At 34.8% G+C, this 26,848-nt stretch overlaps 1 protein-coding gene across 2 annotated transcripts in view; it reads left to right on the forward strand.

Moving 5' to 3' along the window:
- The window catches only part of GLRA3 (glycine receptor alpha 3), a 179,155-nt gene that overhangs the window by 44,492 nt on the left and 107,815 nt on the right, over window positions 1-26,848 (forward strand). For both annotated transcript variants that reach the window (XM_028114367.2, XM_028114368.2), the window contains exon 3: window positions 10,208-10,275. In XM_028114367.2, the coding sequence (XP_027970168.1) occupies window positions 10,208-10,275 (68 nt within the window). The remainder of the gene's footprint in view (window positions 1-10,207; window positions 10,276-26,848) is intronic.

Raw genomic sequence — 26,848 nt, forward strand, 5'->3', positions numbered from 1 at the left:
ACTCCAAAAGTAAAATTGGTTATGTCTGGTGAGTACCTGTTCTAATCTGTCTGATGGTTTCTAGGCCTTTTGCAAAGAAGGCATTATAAGATTCCCTTGCACTAACTAGACTTCTAGTTTAATGCTTCAATTCTTGTATTCTACCACTTCTGTTTTTCTTTTCAGCCCCATGATTTCTCTTTTCTTCCTGCAGGAACAATTATGTTTATTCACCTTGTTCACTCTCTTTAAGCTGCTGGTTTTCTTATATGTGATGGAAATACTCTGTAGTTCAGGAAAGATTGAGTTGATTTGGGTGCTGATACAGGTTTTGTCTGGTTGTGTGTGTATGAGTGTAAGGAGGTGGTTTGCTGCTATTTTTCTCACTGGAAAGGGAAATCTGACAGACATTCCTGCCCTGAACAGAACTGTGCTTTAGATGAATGTTGAGTGTCGTCTAGGCTTTGGTCTGGTGTCCTTCAGATGCCAAAATATAGATGGCTTTAATTTTAAGGTCCTTTCAGGAACTCTGTTTTCCCCAATCATCTTTCTTTTTTTTAACTTTTTGCAAAGAGTTAGAAGTAGAATAAATTCTGGGAATCTAATGCACAGCACTGTGATTATAGTTAATACTGTATTATTAAAAATTGCTAAGCTGCTATTTAAAAGCGGCTAAGTGGGTAGATCATCAGTGTTCTCACCACAAAAAAGAAATAGTAATTATGTGACATGATGGAGATGTAAGCTAAATGCTAAGATGGTATTCATATTGCAATATGTAGATGTATCGAATCAACACAGTTTGTACCATAAACTTAAACAATGTTGCATGCCAATGATATCTCAGTAAAGCTGGAAAAATAAAACATTTTTAAAGTCGGCATTGGTTCACAGAAACATATTGTGTCCAATCACCTTAATGAACTATGTTTGCAAAAAGTAAAAAAAAAGTTATTTCCATGCCTTCAAAAATGGGCTAAACCCCAGGTCATTCCTGCTCTGTAGAATAGGGATGGGAAGCAGGGAACTTCTGGGACATGTACCCATGGCCTCTCCCTGCAGACTCCTTTTAACTCCCCACCTGCTTTTCTGCAGAGGATGACCCTAAGCCTTGTGCCTCTCTGGGTCGTTCTTAGCACATTAGCTCCCTTCCCCATGTAGTCCCAACCTGCATTTATTTTAGGCTTACCCTGTTTCACCAATCAACAGTTTTTTTCTGCCTTCTATATTTTATGTCATTAAACTATGATTTTCCTTGCATTCTTTCTGGTGTGATGTGTTTAGTCTCATTTTTATTTGCTAACATCATTCGATGTTCTCAGAGAGAAAGAAAACTATGTTCAACTTTCCATCTTGAAATAGAAGCATCTAGGAGTCATTTGAAACTAGAAGCCAGTTTAACAGATGAAAAGCAATCAGATAGCAAATAAATGTACATCCATAGACAATAAAATGTTATTTACTAGGTCATTTTACCAATTGTTTCTGAATTTACTTCTTTCTTTTGACCCTATTGTTTGATAACCCTTAAGTTTAATTTGGATCCAGGCAGAAAGTATTCTCTCAGCAATCACCCAATTACATATTCCTTCCAAACATTTATAGCATTTTTGCTATGCTTTTTTTTCATTTTATCTCCAATGGTTACTTTCTTTATCTAGAGATAACATTGTTTGTCTTCACAATGTCTTTGTGGTTTCTGTCTTTTCATCTGTAATATTTCTCTATATTAATCTCTCTCCCACATCACAAATCCAGTTTTCAAATAATCTGTTCTGCTATAACACATTCTATCCCCAGGATGGCATGTGTACCTAATACTTATTTCCTACCTGGTTTCTTTTTTCAGGGAAAAGTATTAGCAACTTCTTTATCATTTTAACTATTTATATTCAGGCAGACATTATTGTTCTTGAATAAAGTTTACAATTATTTTTTGAAAAGGGTAATTTTCTACTTGCATTTTTACATAATACAAGGTCATTTTAACAGGAAGAATGTCTTTAATAAGTCTTTCTAAAACTATAAATGTTCACCTGAAATGCTCACAAATTCAGATTGGTGTGCCCTGTATCTTCTGTTTTCTTTGATTTTTAATTTTTGATGTGTTTTCCTTTAGTAATTTCCTGTTTTTTAATTTTAAAACGATCTCAAATTAACAAAATTTGCAACTACAGCCCAAAACGGTTTTTTCTTTTCCTGAGCCACTTGAAAGTTATTGACCTGATGCCCCAATACTTGAGTATATTATACAAATAATATTCTCTTAGACAACCACAACCTAACCACTGAAACAAGAAAATTAACATGAATATATTGTTACCATCTAATTTGTTGACCCCTATTCAAATTTTATCAATAATCTGAATAATGGCTTCATAGCAAAAGGATCCAGTTTAGAATCATGTCTTGTATTTTATTTGTCATTTCTCCTTGATTCCTTCAGTCTGAACCAGAACTTCATGCTTTCTATGATTGTCATGATCATGACATTTAAAAATTATATTATTATCCCTTTATTTAGCATAACATGGCTTAGTTTGCATTAGTAATTTTCTTCATGATTCAATTTAAATAATGCATCTTAATAGAAATATCACAGAAGTGATACTTTGTTTTGATTGCATTTTTTTTAAAGATTTTATTTATTTATTTGAGAGAGAGAGAGAGAGAAACAGCATGAAAGGGGAGAGGGTCAGAGGGAGAAGCAGGCTCCCCGCTGAGCCAGGAACCCGATGTGGGACTCGATCCCGGGACTCCAGGATCATGACCCGAGCCGAAGGCAGTCGCTCAACCAACTGAGCCACCCAGGCACCCTGTTTTGATTGCATTTTATCAGATGGTGGACCATGTTAATTTTTGCCATCACTACTAATGTTCACTTTGATTAATTGATTAAGTTGGCGTATTCCAGGATGTATCTGTATACATACACGTATTTGCATAAATATACATGCACACACATCCACACATATGTATATATTCATATGCATATAATTTACATCTCTATCTTTACTTCTCTATTGAAAACCATGATTCCCACTGGTATCTCTGATACCATAGGTTTATTCTAACTTCTGAGTTACTATATTTTAATTTCCTCATCTGACAGTAAGAAACCTGGCTCCCTTTATCCTTAAAATAATGACGTATTTGATCAATATGTAATAAATCTCCCTTGTCTGCTGCCACTCCCTCTCCTGCACAAACGCCCTAGGCTCCTGTTCAGACTCTGATTGATGATGCCAGGATGCCCCCATGTGGACACTCTCCTCACCCTTCTCTGGCTCTAATACTCCACACCACCTGCCCCACTTTAGGACCATCCTCCTCACTCACTCTGGCTCCAACATCCGGTGTATGCTGTGCATATGCCTCTTCTCCACAGATGTCCTACTCATCCTGTCTAGTTTACCACACACTCCCCATAGCCCACCTAGCATGGACACCCATCTTGTGTTGCCTGACTGAATGGCTTTAAGACTGCATTTTCAGGAAGGAAATGGAAGGAAAGGGAACAGAAAGAAGAAACTAGATCTTATCTTTATGTCATAATTTTCAAACTTTCTTCAGGTATCTAACAAATAGTTTAAAATGTGGATTTAAAGTCATCAAGTTTATTTTTGTCGATTAAAAAATAAAAAGGGGGCACCTGGGTGGCTCAGTCGGTTAAAGAGCCGACTCCTGATTTCGGCTCAGGTCATGATCTCAGGGTCCTGATATGGAGCCCCATCTAGGGCTCCATGCACAGCAGGGAGTCTGTGATTCTCTCTCTCCTTCTCCCTCTGCCACCCTCTTTGCTCTCAGATAAATAAATAAATAAAATCTTTAATATAAACATAAATAAAAAATAAATAAAATAATATCTCTCCTTGGGACATGACTACATATATATGTGATATGTACATGTATATAGATGTAAACACAACATTTTTTTGAGATTTAGTCTTTCAGCTGCATTTTATGTCTTTAAGAAGGGTGAGGTTTTAATAGAACATTATGTTAAAAATTTCTTGGAATCATTTTCATGAACACTTGGGCTGTTTTGTTTGTTTGTTTGTTTGTTTGCTTGAGCTTTGCCTTGTGAATCATTTTTCCCTAGTATGAACAGCAATAATATAATTGCCAAGGCTTTGCAATGCACTTTGCCATTTTGCCTTTATCCATCTCTGAATTTAAAAGGCATGTTCTATTATTTCTTTAAGGGACATCTAAAAGAAAACATGCTGCTGAAAACATCTGCAAGTACTGTCATTTGCTTTTCGGGGCCATCGATGGTTAATGTAATGAACAATATAAAGGCACAATTTGCCATATGGATGCTATAGCAATTACTTGCTCTGTTACTAAACATAGCAGTGTATTAGATGGATTTAACAGCTTTTGCACTGGCAGATTGGCCAGGGACTGCTAAACAGGTGCTCTCTGTAATGGCAATAGAATATCTACAATCTCCTCTGAGCTTCATTCTCTACAAAGTTTTTGAATATACGTATCAATAGCTAAGGTAGAAAGATTAAGATTGCTGCTCTGATCTGCCATAGACCAGAAGCTTAGAGTATAGAATACAGTGCTTTATAAACATTATGGTACTGTATCCACTTCATTCTTTGTAATCCATCTCCACTGCCGCTGCCTTGGTCAGGGCCATTCTATCTCCCATCTGGACTATAACAATAAATTCTTGTTTTCTCTGTCTCTAAGCTTTTGTCATCCATTCAACAACTCACCATGTTGTGTTGTTTCACTACACAACCATGATCAAAATTCTGTAATGGCTCCCTCATCTTCGTAAAGTAAATTCCAAATGCTTTGTATCACATAGAAGATATTCTATGATCTAACCCAAGACTACCTTTAAAAACAATGAGTTATTTTCAAGTTGCTTTATAGTTTTAGTATATTTAAAAAAATTTTAAAAACAAAACTATATATATATGTATATATATATATACACACACACACACATGTTTCAAGTTAGTGTCTGCTCTATTTTTGAAATTTGGAATTAAGGTTTGTGTCTGAATTCATTCATCTTTCTTTCTGTTGAAGAAATGAATACACACATAAGTTGTCAAATGGGAACCGTATAGCAGTCTTGTTTGTTCTAATAATCAGGCAAAGAACACATGTGATAACCACTGGAATTAACAATAATGCTTATACCTCAGACCCCTGTGATTTACTTTACTGCCACATGAAATTTAGACTTTGAAACCAGGCTGGCTTTTTGCCTTTAGGAGGAGCTTTCCACATGTGATTGGAGGCATGTTGAAGAGGCAAGGACTGAAGTCTGTTTCAGAAAATATAAGACATCATGTTCCCAACTATAAGTGAAAGCCTCAATTAGTTACTTCTCCTTTGACCATTGCTCTTCTGTGGAAACATGTTATTTTCCTTATTGACCTTACTATGCAAGCCTCTGGTCAACTTGGGATGCCAGTGCACATTTTAGGGAGAAGACAAATACATCAGAGGAGCCCTCCTCCTGGCAAGGTACTTAACACTGCTGCTTTCAGAACCTTCCTGGAATCATTAGGGTGTGTCATGAAGCCCAGAGGACACTGAAATGCATCCGAACAGATATCACTACGGCAGGGCCCTAAAGCCTACGCTGAATTTTCACCTTCATTGTACTTTTCACCACCACTACCTGAAATTGTATGGATAATAATTAAATTTAAAGGATGGGATCAGAAAATATAATTTAAAAAATGCTTCCCTTTTTAGGCCATGTCCACAGAGAAATTAAAGTCTCAAAAATAAAGACCCTGCCTCTTGCTAAATTAAAATAAGAAAAAACAATAAAACAGGAAAAATCACTACCCTCTCCCTCACTGTTTTATTTATCCCAATTTCAGCCAAAAAGTTCACAGTCAGATGGAGCAGGCAGTCCTGTGCCCTGGACCACGTCCCCCCAACATGGATGCACTTCCATCAACATTTTATTGGAAGATGAATTAACCCAATACCAGTGCTCTTGTGTTTTCCCTCTTCCAAAGGCTGTGAGTCGATAGAACACAAGAGAATTTACCTCAAGCTGAACGATATTCCCTAGATTCATATTACTGTGAGCCTCAAAAGAAAAGAGCAGTTTTCGTGTTCTCTAGAAAACAGAGAATAACCTAGAAAATATGAATGATTGGTTTTAGCTTTTCAAGATTTCCAGATACTCTGTGTACATATTTTAGAGTTCAATACCTTAGACTTATATTAAGTCAAAAGAAATCTAACCTTTAATAGTGACCTTATACTTCTCTTGCGATGGGATAAAATTGTCATGAAGTAAAAGATTGATGCTTTCTCCTTTCTCACATAGTGACATATAAGACACCCTTATCGTCTCAGACATTTTAAACATTTGTAAATATTTACAAATAAGAAAGAAATATTTTTTAAAAAAGGACACCCGGGTGGTTCAGTCGGTTAAGTGTCTGCCTTCGGCTCAGGTCATGATCCCAGGGTCCTGAGATGGAGCCCCACATCGGGCTCCCTGCTCAGCAGGGAGTCTGCTTCTCCCTCTCCCTCTGCAGCTCCCCCTGCTTGTGCTCTCTTGCTCTCTCTCTCTGACAAGTAAATAAATAAAGATCTTAAAAAAAAAAGAAATATTTTAAAAAGCTTTCTACTAGTAATCAAATAATTATAGCACCTCCAGGATTCAGGACTTTCGTGAAGTTTTCTTGTTCTTAAAAATCCATCCTTCATGTTTAAAACGATATACTTTCTATGTCTGTTTAATTTTACGTTCCTATGCATCTTGATGGTCAATAGACTTTGGGCTCTTTCTAACTGCGCAGCATCTACTTGTTTTATTAGCATTGTTAATCAAGCTTATATTAGGCTACTCTCTAATCAAAATTAAATGCCTTGCATTTTCAAGGCCTAGCTCTAAGTTCTGATTCCTCTCTCTCTCTTTCTTCACCACTCAGAAGATCTCAGTTCATTTTTAGCCCTATGATATAATGGGCACAGATACTTCCTAGTCTGGGATTCCTTAGGCCGCTGGCTTCCATCATCGCTGCATATCTGAATCATCTGGGGAGCTTTTACAAATATTGGTGCTTTGTTTGCATGTCCTATCATCTAGGTTAAAGTCAGGTGTGAATTTTTTTAAAAATGATCTCAATGTACATAGGATTCATTCATTGGCTTATGGATCATGGACTTCATTTTTGAATAATTTGGGTTTTTTTTCCCTCTCTTATTCAAGCAAGACAAATGGCTATAAGGAAATGAGTAGAAAAACAAAGATGAAAATTATGCACCAGTAATCAAGAAAATGTAAACTGAAACCACAAATGATATTAAACTATTCTAACTAATGAGGCATTGTGTTTTTTTTAATTTTTATTTATTTATTTTTTAATATTGGTATGAAAAATATCCTTTTTATCTTTACAAAGGACCAAGAATCAGAATGTTTTGGTACCTTTTAAAAACAATACAAGAAAATAAAAAATAATAGAGAAATGTCTTTAAAATTCAGGAAAAAAATTTCCAGCCTAAAATTTTGCACCAAATTTAGACGTTAATTAAGTGAAAGGATGTTTAAAAAAAAATTGTGAACAAGCAAATTCCCAAAAGCTTCATATCTTTATGTACCGTTTCTCAAAAAAATTACTAAAGGTTATGTTCCACTAAAATGAAGAAATAAGCCAAGAAAGAAAAAAGTATGGGGGCCATGAAAGAAGATCCCACAGAAGAGAGAGGTGGCAGTAATCCCCAGTATGATTATGGGAGATCATAAGATCACTGCTTTGCTCCAGAGCAAAAAATCTAATTTGGGAGTAACTGCAAAGGAAGATAAAGCTAATAAAATATGTGATGAATCTAACACTGAAACATAATTTAGACATTTCAGAACTTGTGAGTAAGTTAATGATACATATGGAGAAAATTATGTGAAATACATAAAGCAATTATCAGCCTCAAGAAATGTTTTTCAAGACAAGAAAAGTAATCATAGTTTCTTACATGACTTAATTAGAGGTAATATTCACCTTGTCATAATATAAAAAGTAGATGCTAATCTAACAACAATGACAATGTAAAAATATCTGTGTTGTGGGAGGACAGAAAAAGAGGTTTATGTTAAGAGGAGTGTTGATAATGTTTGAAAGAAAGCTAAATCCTCATCTGCTGTGGGCATCAGAACATATGCTTAAAACTGGAGCATTTAAAAGTCACAAAATAAACTCATTATTTAGAGAAATTTAGGTAAATCCCCAAAGTCCATTAAATAAATTGAAGTGACTATCTCTACTTAGGGGGACATAGAGGTATAGGGCAAGGGGCTGCTATCTTAGGTAAGGCTTACATATTAGTTTTTGTGTGTGGCATTATCTATTAGGTAGAGTTTAACTCAGAGTTATTTTAATCCCTACCACATAACATTTCAGTGTTGTTGATTTATATACTTATCAGCCTAATAACAGAGTTTGTAGCCAGATAATGGAATGCTTTGGATGTAATGTTATGTGACGATCGTGGGACAACTTGATATGATGGGAAAAAAATGATTCCTAGAATCAGACCAGTGGTTCATATTCCAAATGTGCTATTTATTAGCACCTTATGTAATCCTCTCCGAACTTTAATTCCCTATTTTGTAAATGATGAAATGTTACCCACTTTCAGTGTTATATGGATTAAATGGTATCTACGAATCTGCACAATACCTGGTAACAAGAAGTACTCACCGATTTGTAAGATCTTATTCCTTCTGCCCTGCTAGGTGATAATCTTGTTGTGTCTTCTTCAAATTGCTGTACACACAGTTTTAAATATTAGTAAAGGAATGAAAAAATGGATCTCATAAAAACAAAAATTGTTGGTATTATGATAAATGCTAAATCAGGCATTTACAGGGGACTTCTGGAATGGTGGAGCGATGTTCTCTGTAAATGCACTCCTCCAAAAATAAAGTAACAAAACACTGGAAAAATGGTCAAAATGAATCTTCAGAGGCTCTGAAAAGCTTACAACACACTGAGAAATGTGTATTCAAGCGAAACTGATAGGTTTCTCTAAAAACAAAGGACATTTAAATATGGCTCCACTCCTGAGTTTCTGGTAGCCTTGAAAACCAACAACCTCTCAACCACAGAAGCTGTACAATGCAGCAGCCTAGCAGGTCTCAAAGGCCAGCCCCTCGGAAAGTCCATCTCCACAGCTATGTGACTTTTATCTGGCCTACTCCCTAGAGGAATCCCACTCAGATTTGTCATTATTGGGCTTTGATTGGGAACTCCCTCACTGGGAAAATCCTATCCCAACGCATTTGTTGAAAACCATCTCAAGAAACTGTTTAACACTGCAGCTGCCTAAGGCTGTGACACCAGTTGGGCAAACAAGAGCCTGAACAGAAATTTTAAAAGAAGATCTGAGGAATGAGATGCTTATAGGCAGCTTTGAGAAGTTCTGATATCCTCCTGTAGATCCAGAGGATACACCAAGTATAAGGCCATGGAAAGAGCTGGGAAAGCCCCAATGTCTCACCTCTGGCTGACCTCAAACCCTGTGCAAGCAAGGAAGTGAAGGTAAAGTCATGAACGTTGAAGGCATGCCCCCAAACATGAAGTCCCCTGGCAAAGGGTGGAAGACTTATTGGTTCAAGGCATTAAGGAAACTTCTGACCAATCACTAGTTGACCACTAAAGTCACTGAGCGGAGACCTCTGTGGTGGCACACTATGAAGATATGCAGATTTTATCAGTCCAGGTAAGTCATTAAACAACAAACAACAACAATAAGAAACCCCAGCAACAACCAACTGTGGGATGCAAGTGAGAGGTCTGGTTTCCAGAGTTGCCACATTGTATTATCTAATATATCTAATGTTTTTAACAACAATCAAAAAATACGTGACAGGCAGAACTGTAGGGCCCATACATGGAGGAAAAAAAAAATAGAAACAGCCTTAAGAGGTTCAGACATTGGACTTACCAAATCGGACATTTACAAAGTCATTAAAGATATCTAGATCAAGGAAACTGAGACCAAATGAGATTAATGACTTATATAATGGCCAACATCAATGTTCAAAGGAGACTATGAATTTGTGATTTTCAATGCAAATTATTTCACAGAATGATTGCCTTCAACTTTAAACATCTGTGTGTCTACTAATATAAAAAAAGTATTCTTTTTTTAAAAAACTGATAATGAAAAAACATGGAATTATTTGAAAACATTCTAAATAGCCTTTATGCTTTAATCTCTCTTTCAGGCCCTCCTGTTAATGTCACATGCAACATATTCATAAACAGCTTTGGCTCTATCGCTGAGACAACCATGGTAGGCATGTTTACTTTGTAACAAGTTTCACACTGGAGTAATTTGTGATTACATTAATGACAAATTTTTCTGCTAGTGTTATGTAATTTAAAGCCAAAGTTAATATAATGAGATTTTTAAAAATGAAATTAGTATTATAATTAAATTACAATCAACTGCAGGTAATAACATCTCATTTGGAGATGGTATATTAGAGAATAAATGTAAGTGAAAACAAGATTGATTTTTCCCATTTTGGTAATTAAATATTAAATCTCAAATTAAAACTAAAATTTTGCCATATAAATTATTTCTTTTTAATGCTCTTTAATAACTAGACATAAACATAGGAGCAAATGGTTTCATGTTCAATTATTCTGTATACTTATAGTGTGTTTATAATATTATTTTAAGTATTTTATTTGGTTACTTTTCCAAATGAATATAATATTTGCTCAAATATCATAAATATTTTGTGAATTGTGGTATATGCCTTACTTTACTGAAACTCATTGAACAGAGACTTCATTGTACGTAATCGAAAACATTTTATATAATGAAGTTATTAAAGCCAAAAAGTCATCATCATAGACCAAGTTTATTCTGATTTGAATTTTATAACTTTCTCTAAAGATCATGTTGTATCTCTGCTTTGCACTACAGCTTTTATTGAGCATTTTACCTGAAATAAAATGCAGAGATAGACTCATGAACCACTCAATATCTGCAAAATTGTCTAGCAGGCAACTTTTTTTAATTGAAACTATGTATGGTGGTTCTTAAATTACCTAGAATTATACTCTCGTCCTAAATTTAGCAAGTATAATTTGCATTAATTTTCAAAGTTGATTTTAGCAAAATAGGATGTGAAATACTTAAAGATTTATTAGCTTCCAAAACCATTATTAAGTAGTGAGCTATGCTCATTGTACATATCTCAAAATGACTTGATAGCAAATTCTCTAAGGAAAAATAATCTAATATGTAAATTATTATGGGTGGATGTAGGTGTGTGTGTGTGTGTGTGTGTGTGTAAAGAATTTATCTCAACAGGAAGAGACTTTACTTAGGTTTTTTTTTTTAATTCTCTTTTCCTCATGTGTGCAATATTTAGTCATTTAGTGGCATCTCTGTGGTTTTATCAAACAATATAATATAACTACAATAAAAGCATCAGTGAAGAAGAACTGAACTCACATATTTGGGTATTATATAGAATTATCTTAACTACAGTGTATAAATTAACATGAATGCGTGTGTGTTTGTGTAAAAACAGAGAAAATGTATATAATTTGCTTGCATAAGCACAGTGTTGTTCTGGTGCAATTCTGACTCTAAAATGACTATAATCCTGTTTTAGGCTTTGACGTATTCTGGATTCTCACTGGGTATTTGGTCCTGATTTATATCCTGCACTTGTACTATTGGGGAGAAAAATTTTCCTCTATCCTTCAAGATTCTTTTGGCTGGTTTAAGAATTAAATTGACATGAGACAGTTAACAGAGGATAATCAAATTTAATAGCATACATCTGAGGAATTCACATAAACGTAAGACATTCCAAAGACAGACAAAATGTAGTATATATGTCATTCTGAACTAGGGAGAAGGGGATAGGAGTCTGGGACTACAAAAGGAAGGAAAGCAATTCACAGGAAGGTGAAAAAGAGTAAATGTTTGGTAAACAAATGTTTGCTGGGCCATTCAGAAACAATGGGACATTGAGAGGACTTTGATCAAATAGACCTTGCCAGGTTCCTACCTATTTACCAGGGCCAAGTTCATATTATAACTATAGTTATCTATGGCGCCAGCTCCCTTCCTGGAACAGGTCCTCTATCTAAATTCTTTTAGGCAGTTAGCAAAAAGAAAAACTTCTTAAGTTTTCTGTTTCTTAAAAATAATCAACCTAAAATAATCCATATGCCAAAGAGATACATTTGGGGATGGAAAATTTTGTTCCTCTACCGTACATTCTTAGTCCAAATCGTATTTAAAGATGAAGGAATCTTTGCTAGCTTTTTTCTATTTAGACTTTCCAAATTGTATTTCGAGCCCTGGCAACTTTCTCATTTTAATAGCTGCTATACACACCCTGTACAATCTCAAAAACCTAAAAATATGTTTATACTTTCTCTTTTGCAAGATCGTTTCCACAAAACACTTACAGCAGCAATAGTGGGAAAAATTTACAGCCTTACTTGTCTTTGTGGGATGGAGGAAGAGACTTGGGAAAAAAGAGAAGACGTGGCCAGATTTCCTTGTCATTAAAACCAGAAAGATTGTCAGGTTCCTGAGGGTCTTTGCTTTTTATAACATAATTCATCAGTCTACCACTAAAGGTTGTAACACACAATCTAGAGGATGATTGCACCAGCTAAATTTCTTACCTGTAATAATTTTAGACTCCCTTTATAAAATAATATCACAAAAAAGCTTGCAGAATATTACAAATACACTCTCTCAGTGACCCTTACTCAGTTTTATTTCCTTTCTCTAACATAGAAATCCTTTCAATTCCTACATATTCTATCATAATGTATTTTTTTGAAATCATTTTTAGCATCTATCACTTTCCTCTTCAGAATCACAAGCAACATCAATGAACATTAATCAGACATCTCAGAGATTAAGTATTATAAAATTTACTATGTCCACCTTGGTATCTTTCTTTTTAGTCTTCTAAACTTTTAAATAGGTGATATTATTTCTATTCATATGATCAGATTCAATATTTGTAAACTTTTTAATGGTATTAGATAGAAGAGCTGCAACATGGTATCCACATACATAGGAATGGAGAAAATTAAAACTTATTATTATATTTCTATCTTAAGATTCATACAGGGGCGCCTGGGTGGCTGAGTTGGTTGGGCTTCTGCCTTCAGCTCGGTTCATGATTCTGGGGTCCTGGGATCAAGTCCTACATGGGGTTCCCTGCTCAGAGGGGAGTCTGTTTCTCCCTCTGCCTCCCTCCCCCCAACTCATGCTCTTTCTCTTCTCTCACTCTCTATCTCTCTCCCAAATAAATAAATAAATAAATAAATAAAAATCTTAAAAAAAAAAGATTCATGGAATATTTTCATACCACTTGATTAAGTTGATAAATTTTATTCATAGTTTCTACCATCACAGCTCTGCAACTAAACTTTGTCCCCTTATTTTATTTGCTGCAATATTGTTTAAATTAGCTTTTATAAAAGCATTTATATATTTTTAAAAATATTTACATTTCTTATACTAATACAGTTTACTTTTGTTTTTATAATACAAATGGCCTAATTCAACTAAGACAATATATTAAAATTGTGAGGATGGAATTTCAAATTACCTATAATCATTAATGGATATCTTTGTACCTGAAATCTCATATCTAAAATAAATCTAAATAATTCTCCCAATCTATATATCTCCGCTTAACAAAGACCTTAACTGTCTTCAATGTCTGTTTACTGACCAAATATATTAAGCTCCCTCTGCTGGTCTAGTTTCTCGCAACTGTATCTTTCCCCATTTTAAAATTCATCTTTAGTCCGTTTGAGGTAATTATTTGATTCTTGAGAAAATTTCTCTAGTAAATATTCTACGTGCTTACCCATTTGTTTTGAAAATTAATTCAAAATTTTAATGTATTTTGCATTTTCTTCTTGCACCAAACTTTTTTAAAAAATATTTTTAAATGCATTAGGGCGTCTGGGTGGCTCAGTACATTGAGTCCAACTCTTGACTTTGGCTCAAGTCATGATCTCATGGTTCTGGGATCAGGCCCCAGGCATCATCTGGCTCCATGCTCAGCAGGGAGTCTGCTTGGGATTCTGTCTCTCCCTACTTCCCTCCCCCTGCTTATGCTCTTTCTCTCTCCACCCCCTTAAATAAATAATAAATCTTTAAAAAAAAATTATGTGCATCTTTCCAAGAGTATAAATTCAAAATTATTTTTAACTGTGAAACTCATCATTTCCCAATATTTATTTGTCTAATTAATTTAATGTAGTTCCAACCATTCTCACTTGAGCACAGTTTTATTATTCTTGACATGTAATCATCAACTTTTTCCTGTAAATATTCTGAAAATTTTAAACTTCCTTGTTTCTCTTACATCTGAGTCATGTGTCATATACAACGAGATTCTCTAAGGACATGTTCAGACTTCATTATTCCAAGTTCACATTCTTCTTAAGCAGACAATGATTTTACAACTATTGGAAACCACAGTTCTTAAAAAAATAAATAAATTCAGGATGAAACTGGTTTACCACCATTAGAGTCATTCCTGTTCCCCTTTTGTAACATGGCTTTGGTTAGGCAAGTGCATCTGTCCTGCCTTCTAAACCTGTGGTAACAAAAGGAGCTCATTCATGATTGTTTTTATTGCTTCTCTGAGGGGAAGCTTAAGATCTCCACATTAATGTGGCTCCTGCAAACCTGTTATGAGTTGTGGATAAGGCTTAAATGCCAGGATGAAAGCATTTGTAAGTTGGGCTTTTTAAAAAAACAAATAAACTCATTTATGAATGTAGTAATTTGGGTGTGCATAGATAGCAGTGTCTCAAACTGAATATATTGGCTTACCCTCCTATCTTCAGAAAACAGATGGCTCTCCATCTTGTTACACATATGTTAGAGAGACAGAATTGCTCGGCTATGTGCCTTAAGTCAATATTTACTCATTGAGCCATTACTTTTCACTAGTGCCGATAGAATAAATTATATTTACAAAATAAAAAAAAAGGTTAGATGTTTTGATATAATAGTTTTTCAAGTGTCTGTAGACAGATGTATGGTGGGGTTGGATAAGAGTATCTGAAGGTCTGCTGTGATCTCACAGAATTGTCAAATTGTACATTTTCTCAATTTTTCACATAAGTGATGGGTTCATGTATTAGTTGCAACAATAATCATACGTAAGTAGATGCTACTTTGTTGGATCATTATAATCTCCAAAGAAATCTAAGCCAGTAGGGCATACAAAATTTATAGTGTCCAATTACAGATTCTTAATGAAAATCCTACCCATTCTTTTTTTCTAAGTATATTTTTATCAAATAAAGTTGTTTTGATCAAATAGTTATTACCTATGCAAAAGTACCTATGCATAAGTAATGTAAATAACGCTCATGTGTCTATCATCTTAAGAAATTAAACATTAAAAATAGATTGAAGCTGACCATATACTCTTGCCCCAAACACTGCCTCACTACCTTTCCAAAAGAAGCTTTGTTCCTGAATTTGATATCAAGAGATAAAGTTCCATTCTACAGTCATGAAAACATAAACAAAATAGCCATACTGTAGTATCCACATATAATTTTATTTTTTGGTTCAAATTTATGTTTTTTGACATAAGCCTTCAACTCTTTCGTTCGTTTTCATTTCAGGAAAGTATTCCATATTATATTTATATTGTATTTATCCATTCTACATTTGCTGAACATTTTGATTGTTTTTAATGTTTTTACTACTACAAAAACTCTGGATTGAAAATTGTTGCATATTTTCTTCTAATATGCATATGCAAAATATTCTGTAGGATATATACCCAGGAGAGGAATTATTTGGCCCAAGGTTATATTCTCAGAAATGAACTTATTTGACTTAAATATTACTAAATTGCACTTCAAAGTAGCCATTTTATCTTAAACACCTACTATTAATTTTATGAGATTTTCTATTGTTTTATATCTCCCACAACTAATATTTACTCACTTTAGATGTAATTGCTGTTACTACGTACTTCCTTGATTAATAGGGTGGTTACGTGTTTTTCTTGATTTTTTTTCACCATTCTGGTGTCCTTTGTGCAAAATGTCTTTTTATATCTTTTCTACATTTATGCTTGTTTATTTTTACAGTGTACACACTAACATACAGTACACACACACATATATTATTCTGAAGATGAATGCTTTGTTACATGCATTTTAAATACCAATTTTGTTTTTTTTCAGTGTGTTCATGATGTCTTTTGATGTATAAATTATTTTCATTTTAATTTACAAAATCTAACCTTGTTTTACTCACTGGTTTGTGCTTTGTCTGAAGAAATCCTTCTCTCGTCCCAGTTCATAAAGACATTTTCTTATATTTTCCCCTAAAAGCATTTTGCTTTTCCTATTTAGGTTTTAGTCCACCTGGAATTTTGTGTAGTGGTATATGTATATATGATGTGCAGTAGACATTTATTTTTTTATTTCATAATTGAATAATTACTTTACTAATTTACAATTGTACCTCTGTCATATATATTCATATATACTGAATTTTTAATTTCAGAATTCTTAATTTTGTGCCAATGGTCAATTTTTCTATGCCCGCACCAATATAATAGTCTTCTTCAATATAGCTTTAAATTGGACTTGATATTTAGTAGGACAACTTTCCAAACACACACTTTATTCTTTTTCAAAATGTTCTTGACTCTTGGAAGTTTGCTTTTTCATATAAATTTTAAAATTATCTTGTCAAGTTCCACAAAATAAACTTGAATTGACTATATGAATGAAGGTTGAGAGAATTGTCACCTTAAAATATTGAGTCTTCCCATCCATGAATATAATGTATCTCTCCGCTTACTTAACAAAGTCATATAATTTCTCATAAATTTCTTGAGTATCTTTTAATGTTAATAATTTCCCCTTTATTTTTAAAATACATATTTAAAAATTGCAACATTTTAGTTATATTTTCTAATTCTTTATTGCTGGTATATAGGAATATGATTGTTTTTTACATTGTTTTAATATGCTTTAATTTTAGCCCTAAGACTTTCCAGTTCCTTCATACAAAATATGTTAATTTGTTCCTCTTGGTCCTTTTACACTTTCCATCTTTTACTTGTCTTGCTGTTTTAGCAAAAACAGTATTGAGTGAAATTTATATTGTCCCTGGCTTTAAAGGGGATATTTCTAGTATTTCCAAAATAAATATGTTGTTTGCTTGAGTCTGGTATAGTTGACTCCTGTGTTCTTTTCACGTATCCCCATCATTTTGTTTTTGGTGTACTTTCTTGCATCCTGCCACCATAAGATGTTCCAGACTCATCTTGTGTATTCCCTGCTCCAGCCCTAGAATCAGCAAATTCTCCAAGGATCCTTGGTTCCTTTTATTGAAGAACAGTATTAGAAACCCAGATCTGGTTACTAGGTATGGTCATGGCTACACAAGTGTCATTGCTTCTAGGCCTTCCCAGCAGACAGAGCTTAGAAATGTGTGTATGTATGTGTGTGCAAATGTTATAATTTAAATTTTATTTTCCAGTTGTTTCTATGAATATATAGACAATTATATCTTGGAATATTGACATACATCCTAAGAACTTGATAACCTAGGTAGTTCTACTAGTAGTTTACCAATTTCTTTGTATTTTCTATGAATATGTTCAACAAACTGTACACTTGTACATCTTCCTTTCCAATATTTATGCTTTAAATCTCTCTTCCTCCCCTTCTCCCTCTTCTCCTCTTTCCCTCCTTTTCCCTCCTATCTTGTTGCACTGGTTCACAAGTCCTGTACAATGATAAATAAAATGGATAGAGAATGACCACCTTTGTTTGTTTGTTTGTTTGTTTGTTTTCTGATGTCAGTGAGAAAGCATGCAATATTTTGCAATTAAGAATGGTATTAACTGGGGTGCCTGGGTGGCTCAGTCGGTTGAGCGTCTGCCTTCAGCTCAGGTGGTGATCTCAGGGTTCTGGGATGGAGTCCCACGTTGGGCTCCCTGCTCAGTGGGGAGCCTGCTTCTCTCTCTACTTTCTCACCCTGCTCATGCTTGTGTTCTTCCTCTGAAATAAATAAAATCTTAAAAAAAAAAAAAAGAATGGTATTAACTGTAGATTTCTCCTAAGTGCTCTTTATCAGATTGAGGAAGCTTTCTTCCATTATTTGTACACTAAGTTGTTTTTTGTTTGTTTGTTTGTTTTTAGTCACAAACAGGCATTGAATTTTTTCCAGGGCTATCTCAGCATTCATGGAAATGATTGACTTTTCTCTTTCATTTTGTTAGTATTATGGGTTAGATTCAAATCAATCAAATATATATTGATTTTCAAATAGAAAACCATCTTTGCAGTTCTGGGATGAACCCCATTTGATCATAATTGATTCATCTTTTTATGTATGGCTGGATTTAACTTTCTGATATTTGGTTTAGGATTTTTGCTGCCATATTCATTTTGAGTATTGAACTATAATTTTCTTGCATTGTCAAGAGCAGTGTGTGGTATCAGTTATTGCACTAGTGGGAAATATTCATTCTTCCCCTACTCTGTAAAATAGTTTGTGTAAAACTGTCACCATTTCTTCCGTAAGTATTTGGTAAAATTTACTAGTAATGCCATCTGTGATGGTCATTCTACTTGGGGAAAGATTAAAATTATAGATTCCGTTCTTAAACAGACAGAGGACTATTCACTTTTTCTACTGTGTACACTTTGCAAAAGTTTTGTTTTTTTAAGAAATATATCCATTTCTTTAAAACTTTCAAATTACTGACATAAACATATATAATTCTATATCATTTCATCTGAGGGGATCTTTTTAATGCCACCATTTTCTTTCCTTTCATTAATAATTTTGTTTTAGTTCCTTTTCTTATATGGAATTTTTTATTTGCTAGGAATTTTTGCTGCTTTCTAAATCTATGATTGATGTTAATCTTTTAAAAATAATAATACTCAATTTTTATCTCTCCATTTGTTCTTTCTGTAAAACCTATTACACTGAATATTTGGTACATTGTTCTCTCAATCAGAATTTCTATCTCTTTATATTTCTGTGCCGCATATTCCCTCTATTTAAGAATTGTCATTGAGGGATGCCTGGGTGGCTCAGTCAGTTAAGCGTCTGCCTTCGGCTCGGGTCATGATCCCAGGGTCCTGGGATCAAGCTCCGCATCGGGCTCCTTGCTCAGCAGGGAGCCTGCTTGTCCCTCTGCCTGCCCCTCCCCCTGCTTGTGCTCTGACAAACAAATAAATAAATAAATAAAATCTTTAAAAAAGAATTGTTATTGATAAATTATTGGAAATCCATAAAAATCCCAAAAAAGCTGCAATTTCATATCAATCCATTTTAGATTCCTTCACAGCAAATACCTCAATGACTTACATAAAGGCAATTCATTCACACACTATGATTATGGTAAGTTTTTCTTATACTACTTTATTTGGCTTTTAAAGATGGCATTTAACTCCTTGTATTGATCTAACAAATAGACTTCATTGACATCCTATTATTTTATTCAATTTAGTTTTAAGTGTTCTTTAACTTTTTAATATTCTGTTTAAATCCATAGACATTTATTTAGATTTTTTTGATTATAGGCTCCATAGAGCAGCAATCCACTCTGCAATATTCATCATTATACAACTAGGATAATTCTTAGCACAAAGTAGCTCTTAAATATATATTGTTGAATATATGTATACATGTATTCTGGCTAACAAAGAGTATTTTTTCCAGAAAGAAAACTTTGCTACTGTGTCCTTGTCACAGTGTATAAACTCTTTGTTAATTGTTTTACTTTGCAATATGATCTTTTTTTTTTAAGATTTTTATTTATTTATTTGAGAGAGAGAGAAAGAGAGGGAGAAAGAGCATGCACAAGAGGGAGGGAGGGGCAGAGGGAGAGGGAGAAACAGACTCTCCACCAAGCAAGGAGCCTGTTGTGGGGCTCAATCCCAGGACTCTGAGATCATGACCTGAGCCAAAATCAGATGCTTAGCTGATTCAGCCACCCAAGTGCCCCCAATATGATCTATTTTTGCAGTTCTGAGTCCTGGTCACTGTTTTAAATTGGTGCTACAATCTCTTAAATATGAGCTAAGTAACTAATTGTGCAATCAAGTTACTGTTTGCTAACTTTGCTCAAATGAACATGGCTTTTTTATTCAAAAATTTCCTTGCAATTTTATCTTTCTTCAAAAAACATTTGCTTTTTCAGCTGTATTGATAGAGGGATAGGTTCATTAAAACATTAAAATTTTATATGGGGGAGCCTGGGTGGCTCTGGCGATTAAGCATCTGACTCTTGATTTTGGCTCAGGTCATGATCTCAGGGTTGTGAGTTCGATCCCCACAATAAGCTCTGTGCTGAGCCTGCAGCCTACTTAAGATTTTCTCTCCCACTCCCTCTGTCTTTACCTCTACCCTACTCATGTGCCCACATGCAGACACCTGCTCTTTCTCTTGCTCTCTCTAAAAAAAAATTGTATGGAGAGTTCTCTATGATAAGAAATTAAAACTCCTATTTTATAGTGCTTATGGTAATCAAGAATAATGTTTAAAAATCTAAAATATCAAGTAGCAAATATTTCAGATATCAACTAGTTTTAACAGTATTTTTTTAATGACACAGAAGGAAATGTGTGTAATTTGAAGGAAAGTCCATTTTTTTCCCTGTCTTTTTGTAAACTTTTCCAAAAATAAGTCATTGGACCTTTGTATCTATTGTCAATGACTTAAGTACTTGTAAAGGTTCATTTAATGAGGGTCGTAATAGTATTCAATGACTATGTCTGTGAAATTCATATTTCTAGATTAAACAATATTAATGTAGCATATGATTAGATGGATGCTATTCCATTTCCTTTTAGGAAAGCCTGAAAACATCCTGCTATCCATTTAACATTAAGATTATGTCTGTTAACATCTTATCCTCACTGTCTTATTTTTCTTACTTTGAGTAATGGGTAAAGCCTAACCAAATACAGCAATAGTATTGGTCTGAAAGATTTTTAATTTCAAGCCTGAGTAACCAGTGAGTGGCAGCATGAATGTGTTCTGAACTATTATTTATAAGCATGAATAGGAAATAGGGCATATTTATGGGAAAGGTTGCAGAAAGATAGGTATGCATGAAGGTTACACATCCTGGTGACCCCATCAGAAATACGAATAAATCTCTGCCTGGTGTAGTCATTCACAGGAGCATCCTTATATTCATGTGTCTCAAAAAGAGACTGTTTGCAGATCTTGTTCACACAGGTAAAATTTCTTATAAAGAATACCACGAAAAATACAATTGCCTAATTATGCTGCAATGTTATTAAAATGAATATGATATTTAAAAGCTTATTTCCAATTCTATGGGGGGAAAGTGCCAAAGAGAAACTAATAACAACAGAAAGAAAGCTTTATGGGGAGAAGGGAGTCGTCAGGCACACACTTTTGCAATTTTTCTCTTTTATTGGACCCACATATTTTTGTAGAATTTTGTAGAATTTCCTGTTACTCTGACTATGCAGATTGAAAGGTTAATTGTATTTTGTTTATGCATTTGATATATTTGGGTTAAGAAAAAATGAGGAAGATTATAGGGGTAAATGTAGTGTCAATTTAACTCTCATCTCTGCCTACTAAAGCTAATTTATAATGGAAAGGGACTATTATCTGCACCTGGTCCTCTCTAGAGGAAGATGTTGTATAGAATTCACTGCTACAAGATCAATTAAACACTGTTGGCCACCTAACATGGCATAGAAAAGATCTGATTCTTATGAACAGTTCATAGCAATGGTATTCATCTTCAAGATATTTATTATCAGGCAACTTTTTCTAAGAGAATTTGATTTTCTAAAAGAATATACTCCAAAATGTCATTTCAACCTCTAAAGATAAAATGGGCAGCAAGATAGGGAATTGGGTTCTCTAAGATGATTGGCACTAATCATAATTTGTTACTTAGTCATGAATTTAGCATGTCAATTAATGTTAAGTACTTGGCAATCAATTTAAATTGCAAATAGCTCTTCAGCTGTGATGCTGAATCTCTGACAGATGAATGAGTTAAAGTTAGCACTGACACTCTCTAGGCCAGTTAGATGATACATTTCCATTGCTGTGATGAAACTAGCAGCCTATCTATAAAACAAGCTAACTAACTATGCTTCACATGGGCTCAAACAAGCCAGATGTCAGGGACCTGGCGTTGTATCACAAGTGCCCTGTCAAATAGAACAGATGCAGACATATAGTTAAACTGTTCATGTTGTTTAGGGAGTCAGTTGGAAAATGGAAAATTCCTACGTAACAAGGATGTGTGTGTGTGTGTGTGTGTGTGTATGTGTGTGTGTGTGTGTGTGTATCAAATGAGTTTAGACTTCAAGATTTGGTTTTAAAAATAGAAGGAAAGCAATTTTGTTCTCAATCTCATCAAGAAGACTTGATAACAAACTATTTGTTCTATGGGAGAACATGAAGGTATATAGCTTTATTACAAGCATATATATATCACTATGATCCACACTATCTTTCAAAAATTCTCCTTAGTAGTTTCTTGGAATATTGCCAACACTCTAGAGACTAGCTAAAGCATAAGACAAATAATCCTTTCATAAGATTATATTAAGAGGCTTAATTAACAAAAATGAGCTTATAACATATATCAACATGAAGTAGATAAACTGCAAATATTCACAGAGGAGTCCTGGGCAACCTTCATCTGAAACCCATTCATCTGTACATGATAATGAAGTCTTATTTTTTCCCCTTAGGGTAAATTTGGGAGTGCTTTCTCCTCTGTTACGTCTTCCAGCCCCGCTAGGACCCTTCTTTCTACAGATTTTTGGAATTGGTGAAGAATTCCTCTCTACTTTTTCCTATCTGAACGCTCATCTCGCTCTCTCTTCCCTGGAGTTGCCTCCATCCCTTAATGGTGTTAGGAGGTGATGTGTTACTTCCAGACCTCCAGGAAGCCTCTGGCCTGGCGCATGACTCTCCCCCAGAGGTGGTAAGAGAATGGCTGATCCCTCTCTGAGCTAATGGGATGAAATTTAACCCCCTTCTTTGGTGGAAGTCATTTTGCTTGCTTTAGGTTGTTCTTTCACTGATTTTCTCTTTCTAAAATAATTTTGTATCCATATCAGGTCTTCCTGTAGTTTCTGCTCACTCAGTCTTTTTACGATCTTTTAATTCTAATAAACCCTGTATTATATGCATGTTAGGTACACATCCCAAGAAACAGCCACTAAAATGGTTAAAAATTCTGATTCTAAGGATATTTTACTCTTTATCATATTTTAACTCACTATAAAGATAATTGCTATTCCTCACCCATGTGCTATAAAATTAAATATGATTAATCAAAATTTGACAGCTGATCCAAAAAGAAATGAATAAGTTCTGCTTCACTTTTTTTTTTCTTTAGTTTTCTGTAAGGCATGTTTCTCAGCCATTTGTTTCCCCATTATGCCTCCCTAATGAGACTTTTTAGACATCATTTTCCCTAATTGCCTTCCCTCTGAAATTTTAATACTTTTGATATACCATGTATCTGTTTTTATACTCTATGTATATCTCTAAATTATATGTAAAAGGAGTAATATTCTTTCATTTACCAAGAACCGAGTTTTACTCCTTTGGGAAGGATATTGTTGTTGTTGAGAACGTATACTCCAAAGTACATATTTATAGGGGTACTCATGAGTCCAATTGCCCAAGGCTAATATTTTTATCCTCGTTGCTTGGTAGCACACAGAACAGCAGGAGAAAATGGGACAAAAGCACTGTGCATTCTGAGGGGGAATGGATATGCCCCTTAGCTATTTGCAAAACTAGTAATGCATATGGACTGGAGACCAGGCTACATTCTCTGTCTTATTAATGTGTTTACTTCTTTTTTAGATGTTATTTTTCAAACTTTATATGTGTGCTTACACACACACACACACACACACACACACAAACACACACTCTTGGACAATTGTAAATACATTCAGATTTGTTTCAAATTTATTTTCCATGTCGACATAAGGGCCAGATTTGTTTCCTTCTCTACTTCTGTGATGGTATTTATGTTTTGCTTTTACTCCTATAACCACTGTTGTATCATATCTTTCACTGTTTAATAAAATTGATCTCAAAATATTTCCCATGTAATTCATCCCTCAAGCCCGTTCCAGTAGCAACAAATCTTTGGGAGATACCCATAGTACATAGGACATTACTGTCATGGCTATGCCAGAAGAAGGTTTTATAAAGGTATAATTTACTCAAAAATAGAAGAAGAAACTGGTCTTAGACCTCTGAGAGTAAAGTTCTTCATGAGACATTTTTTAAGAATTGCCTGAAAATATCCCCAAGAAGTTAAAGATCAATCCCCTTATTAGTTAAGCTCCCAACAGAGAGATGCCCAGAGCCCAGACACCAGACCTCTACCCTGCTCTTCCTCCCACCCCCATTAACCAGGATTTGTCCTGGGGGTTATTTTTTCAGAAGCTTGTTGCTAGTTGCAGATGTCATGTTTCACATTCCATGTATTTTCATGCGCAGTCCTTGAAGTAAATCATTCTGGAGCATGCTTTCCTCACCTATGATCCATCTCCCACTTCCTTTCTCCCTCCTTAAGCTGCCCACTGTCTCCTCTGGAATCACTGTTTCTTAGTTGACAACTTAATTTTTTCCACTCCTACCAGCTCCTTCCCTCACTCCACCCCCCGCACATACACACCCTTTATGATGAAGAGTATCTCCATTTTCTTGGTATCACTGAAGAAGGACTCTCTCCACTACTTCAATCCTTGAAAAGGTCTCCCATAACCCATGAACAGGAAGTTTTCCTCACTTCTTCATTCCCCTTGCAGACACTTCCTCTTCCATTCTGCTTTGAAGCTACTATCTTTGACTATCCACACTCCTTCCTTGCTTAGATTAGTCATATGCCAGTGTTGTGGTTACTCCATCCATCTAAGACTTGAGCAGCTGATCCAGAGTCTTCTCCATCCTTAATTCTAAGTGGTTGCAACATCCAGCACCTTCATCTCCCCAACTTCTTCACCTCTAATAAACATCTTTTTCACGTAAATTCAATCACCCACCTCCATGGATATATCTGGGACTTGGGGAAAACATGAAATCTGCTCCAGAGTTTGAACAAATTCAAACATCTCAACCATTTCAACCTCTGATGTTAATTTCAAATCTCTTTCTCTCTCCCATCTTTCCACATTGAAGTCCATAATAGGAAAACACACACTAGTTATTTTATGTGGAAATGGATACAACACAAAGATTAAAATACTACAAAAATGTGGGCAGGTTTGGTAGAGGCAGCTCTAGGTTGATTGTTACTCAAAACTAGCAGTTTCATGGTTACTTGATGAATGGGCCAAAGCATCATCATTCAAACGTGGTGTATGTTGCTGCCATAATTCAGAGATGTCTAGTCAGTATTGTTCCTCTTTCTTAGTGGGAGGGAAGCAACTTGCTTTTCATTTTTAAAGAGATACCCAGACAGGCTCTAATATCTTGATGCCCCAAAACATTTTTGAAGTTTCTTGGGGTTTATCTCCTATTCTCTGGCTCTTATAAGAATATCTGCTATTTTCTACTCACCTATTTATTCTAGCAGCATGATATCTTCAATATAATAGACCACTGGGATGTCTTGTGATGCTGGATGATCAGTATTCTCATAGACTTGATTATGGCAACTGGGCTGCAGAGATGGACCTCTTCCTTCTTTGCAAAACAGCAAAGATATTTCTACCAGATGAAAGCTAATACTCCTGTGTTCTCTCTTAAGAATTTAGAAGACATGTATTTAACACATCAGTCATAAACCAGGTGCCAATGGATCTATTGGTTTGCTCCAAAAGAGAGACTATATACTCATGGAAATAACAGCTATAATTGAAGTAATCAGCTGAATAAAATTAAGAAAATCCATTGTAATTTCCCAAGATTCAAGTATCTTCTGTGTAGGCCAAAAAAGGAGAGTTTAATGGGGATGTTAAAGGAATCACTACACCATCATCATACAAGTCATTTGAAGGAGGCATTAATTTCTTTGGCTCCCTCAGGATCCAACACTGCTCATCACTAACAATACTGGCAAGAAAAGGGCTTTAGAGAATTCCATGTGCATCTTCCCACCTTCATAATTCTTGCTCCACAGGTCAAGAGATTATATGAGAATTCTGCAGTGGTGACTTTCTATATATCCAACCATTCACTTAGGAAATGAGAAAATAAAACAGAATGGATTCACAGAACCATCGGAACCAATGTGAGATAAATTCTCATCAAAATTGTCATTAGGAGAGTCATTATTATCTGACTCTCCTAACCTGTTACTCCTACCATTTGACAACAGTAGTATTTTGTATGTCTAGGAACTGGAATTAACTCAGAATGGTGGTCCAATATTTTCAGAAACACTGTTCTTCATAGTTCCTGTTCCTCAACACGCAGTCAAAATAAATTGCTGTGGATCTCTGTAGGAAGAATCATGGCATGCATTTGTGATGTCCTACTCCAGAGGAACTTGAACCTGTGAACTCACTCATGTTTTCTAATTAAATGAAGTTTTGTGTCTCCATTGGCAACTCAAATAAATCCTTTTTGTCAGCCCTAGGGTTCTTTTGATTGTTCAGAACAAGTAGAATCTTCCTTAATGAACTACCTATATATTTCAAGCCTATGAATCAACCATCTACAATCAAAGATCACTATAATTCACATGTTCTGAATACCCACTCCAACTCTGCTCCAGTTATGTAATCATGTCTATTTTGCCTCTGGGATTAAGTAAATAATGCTAAGTGATATCTGTCATGCTGACAGCTTTCATTACTATTGAAACCTAGGAGCACATTTCAGG

This window comes from Eumetopias jubatus, unplaced genomic scaffold (assembly GCF_037043125.1).
Source record: "Eumetopias jubatus isolate StellerSeaLion01/CBP00866 unplaced genomic scaffold, mEumJub1_p1.0 scaffold_2, whole genome shotgun sequence".
Lineage (NCBI taxonomy): Eukaryota > Metazoa > Chordata > Mammalia > Carnivora > Otariidae > Eumetopias > Eumetopias jubatus.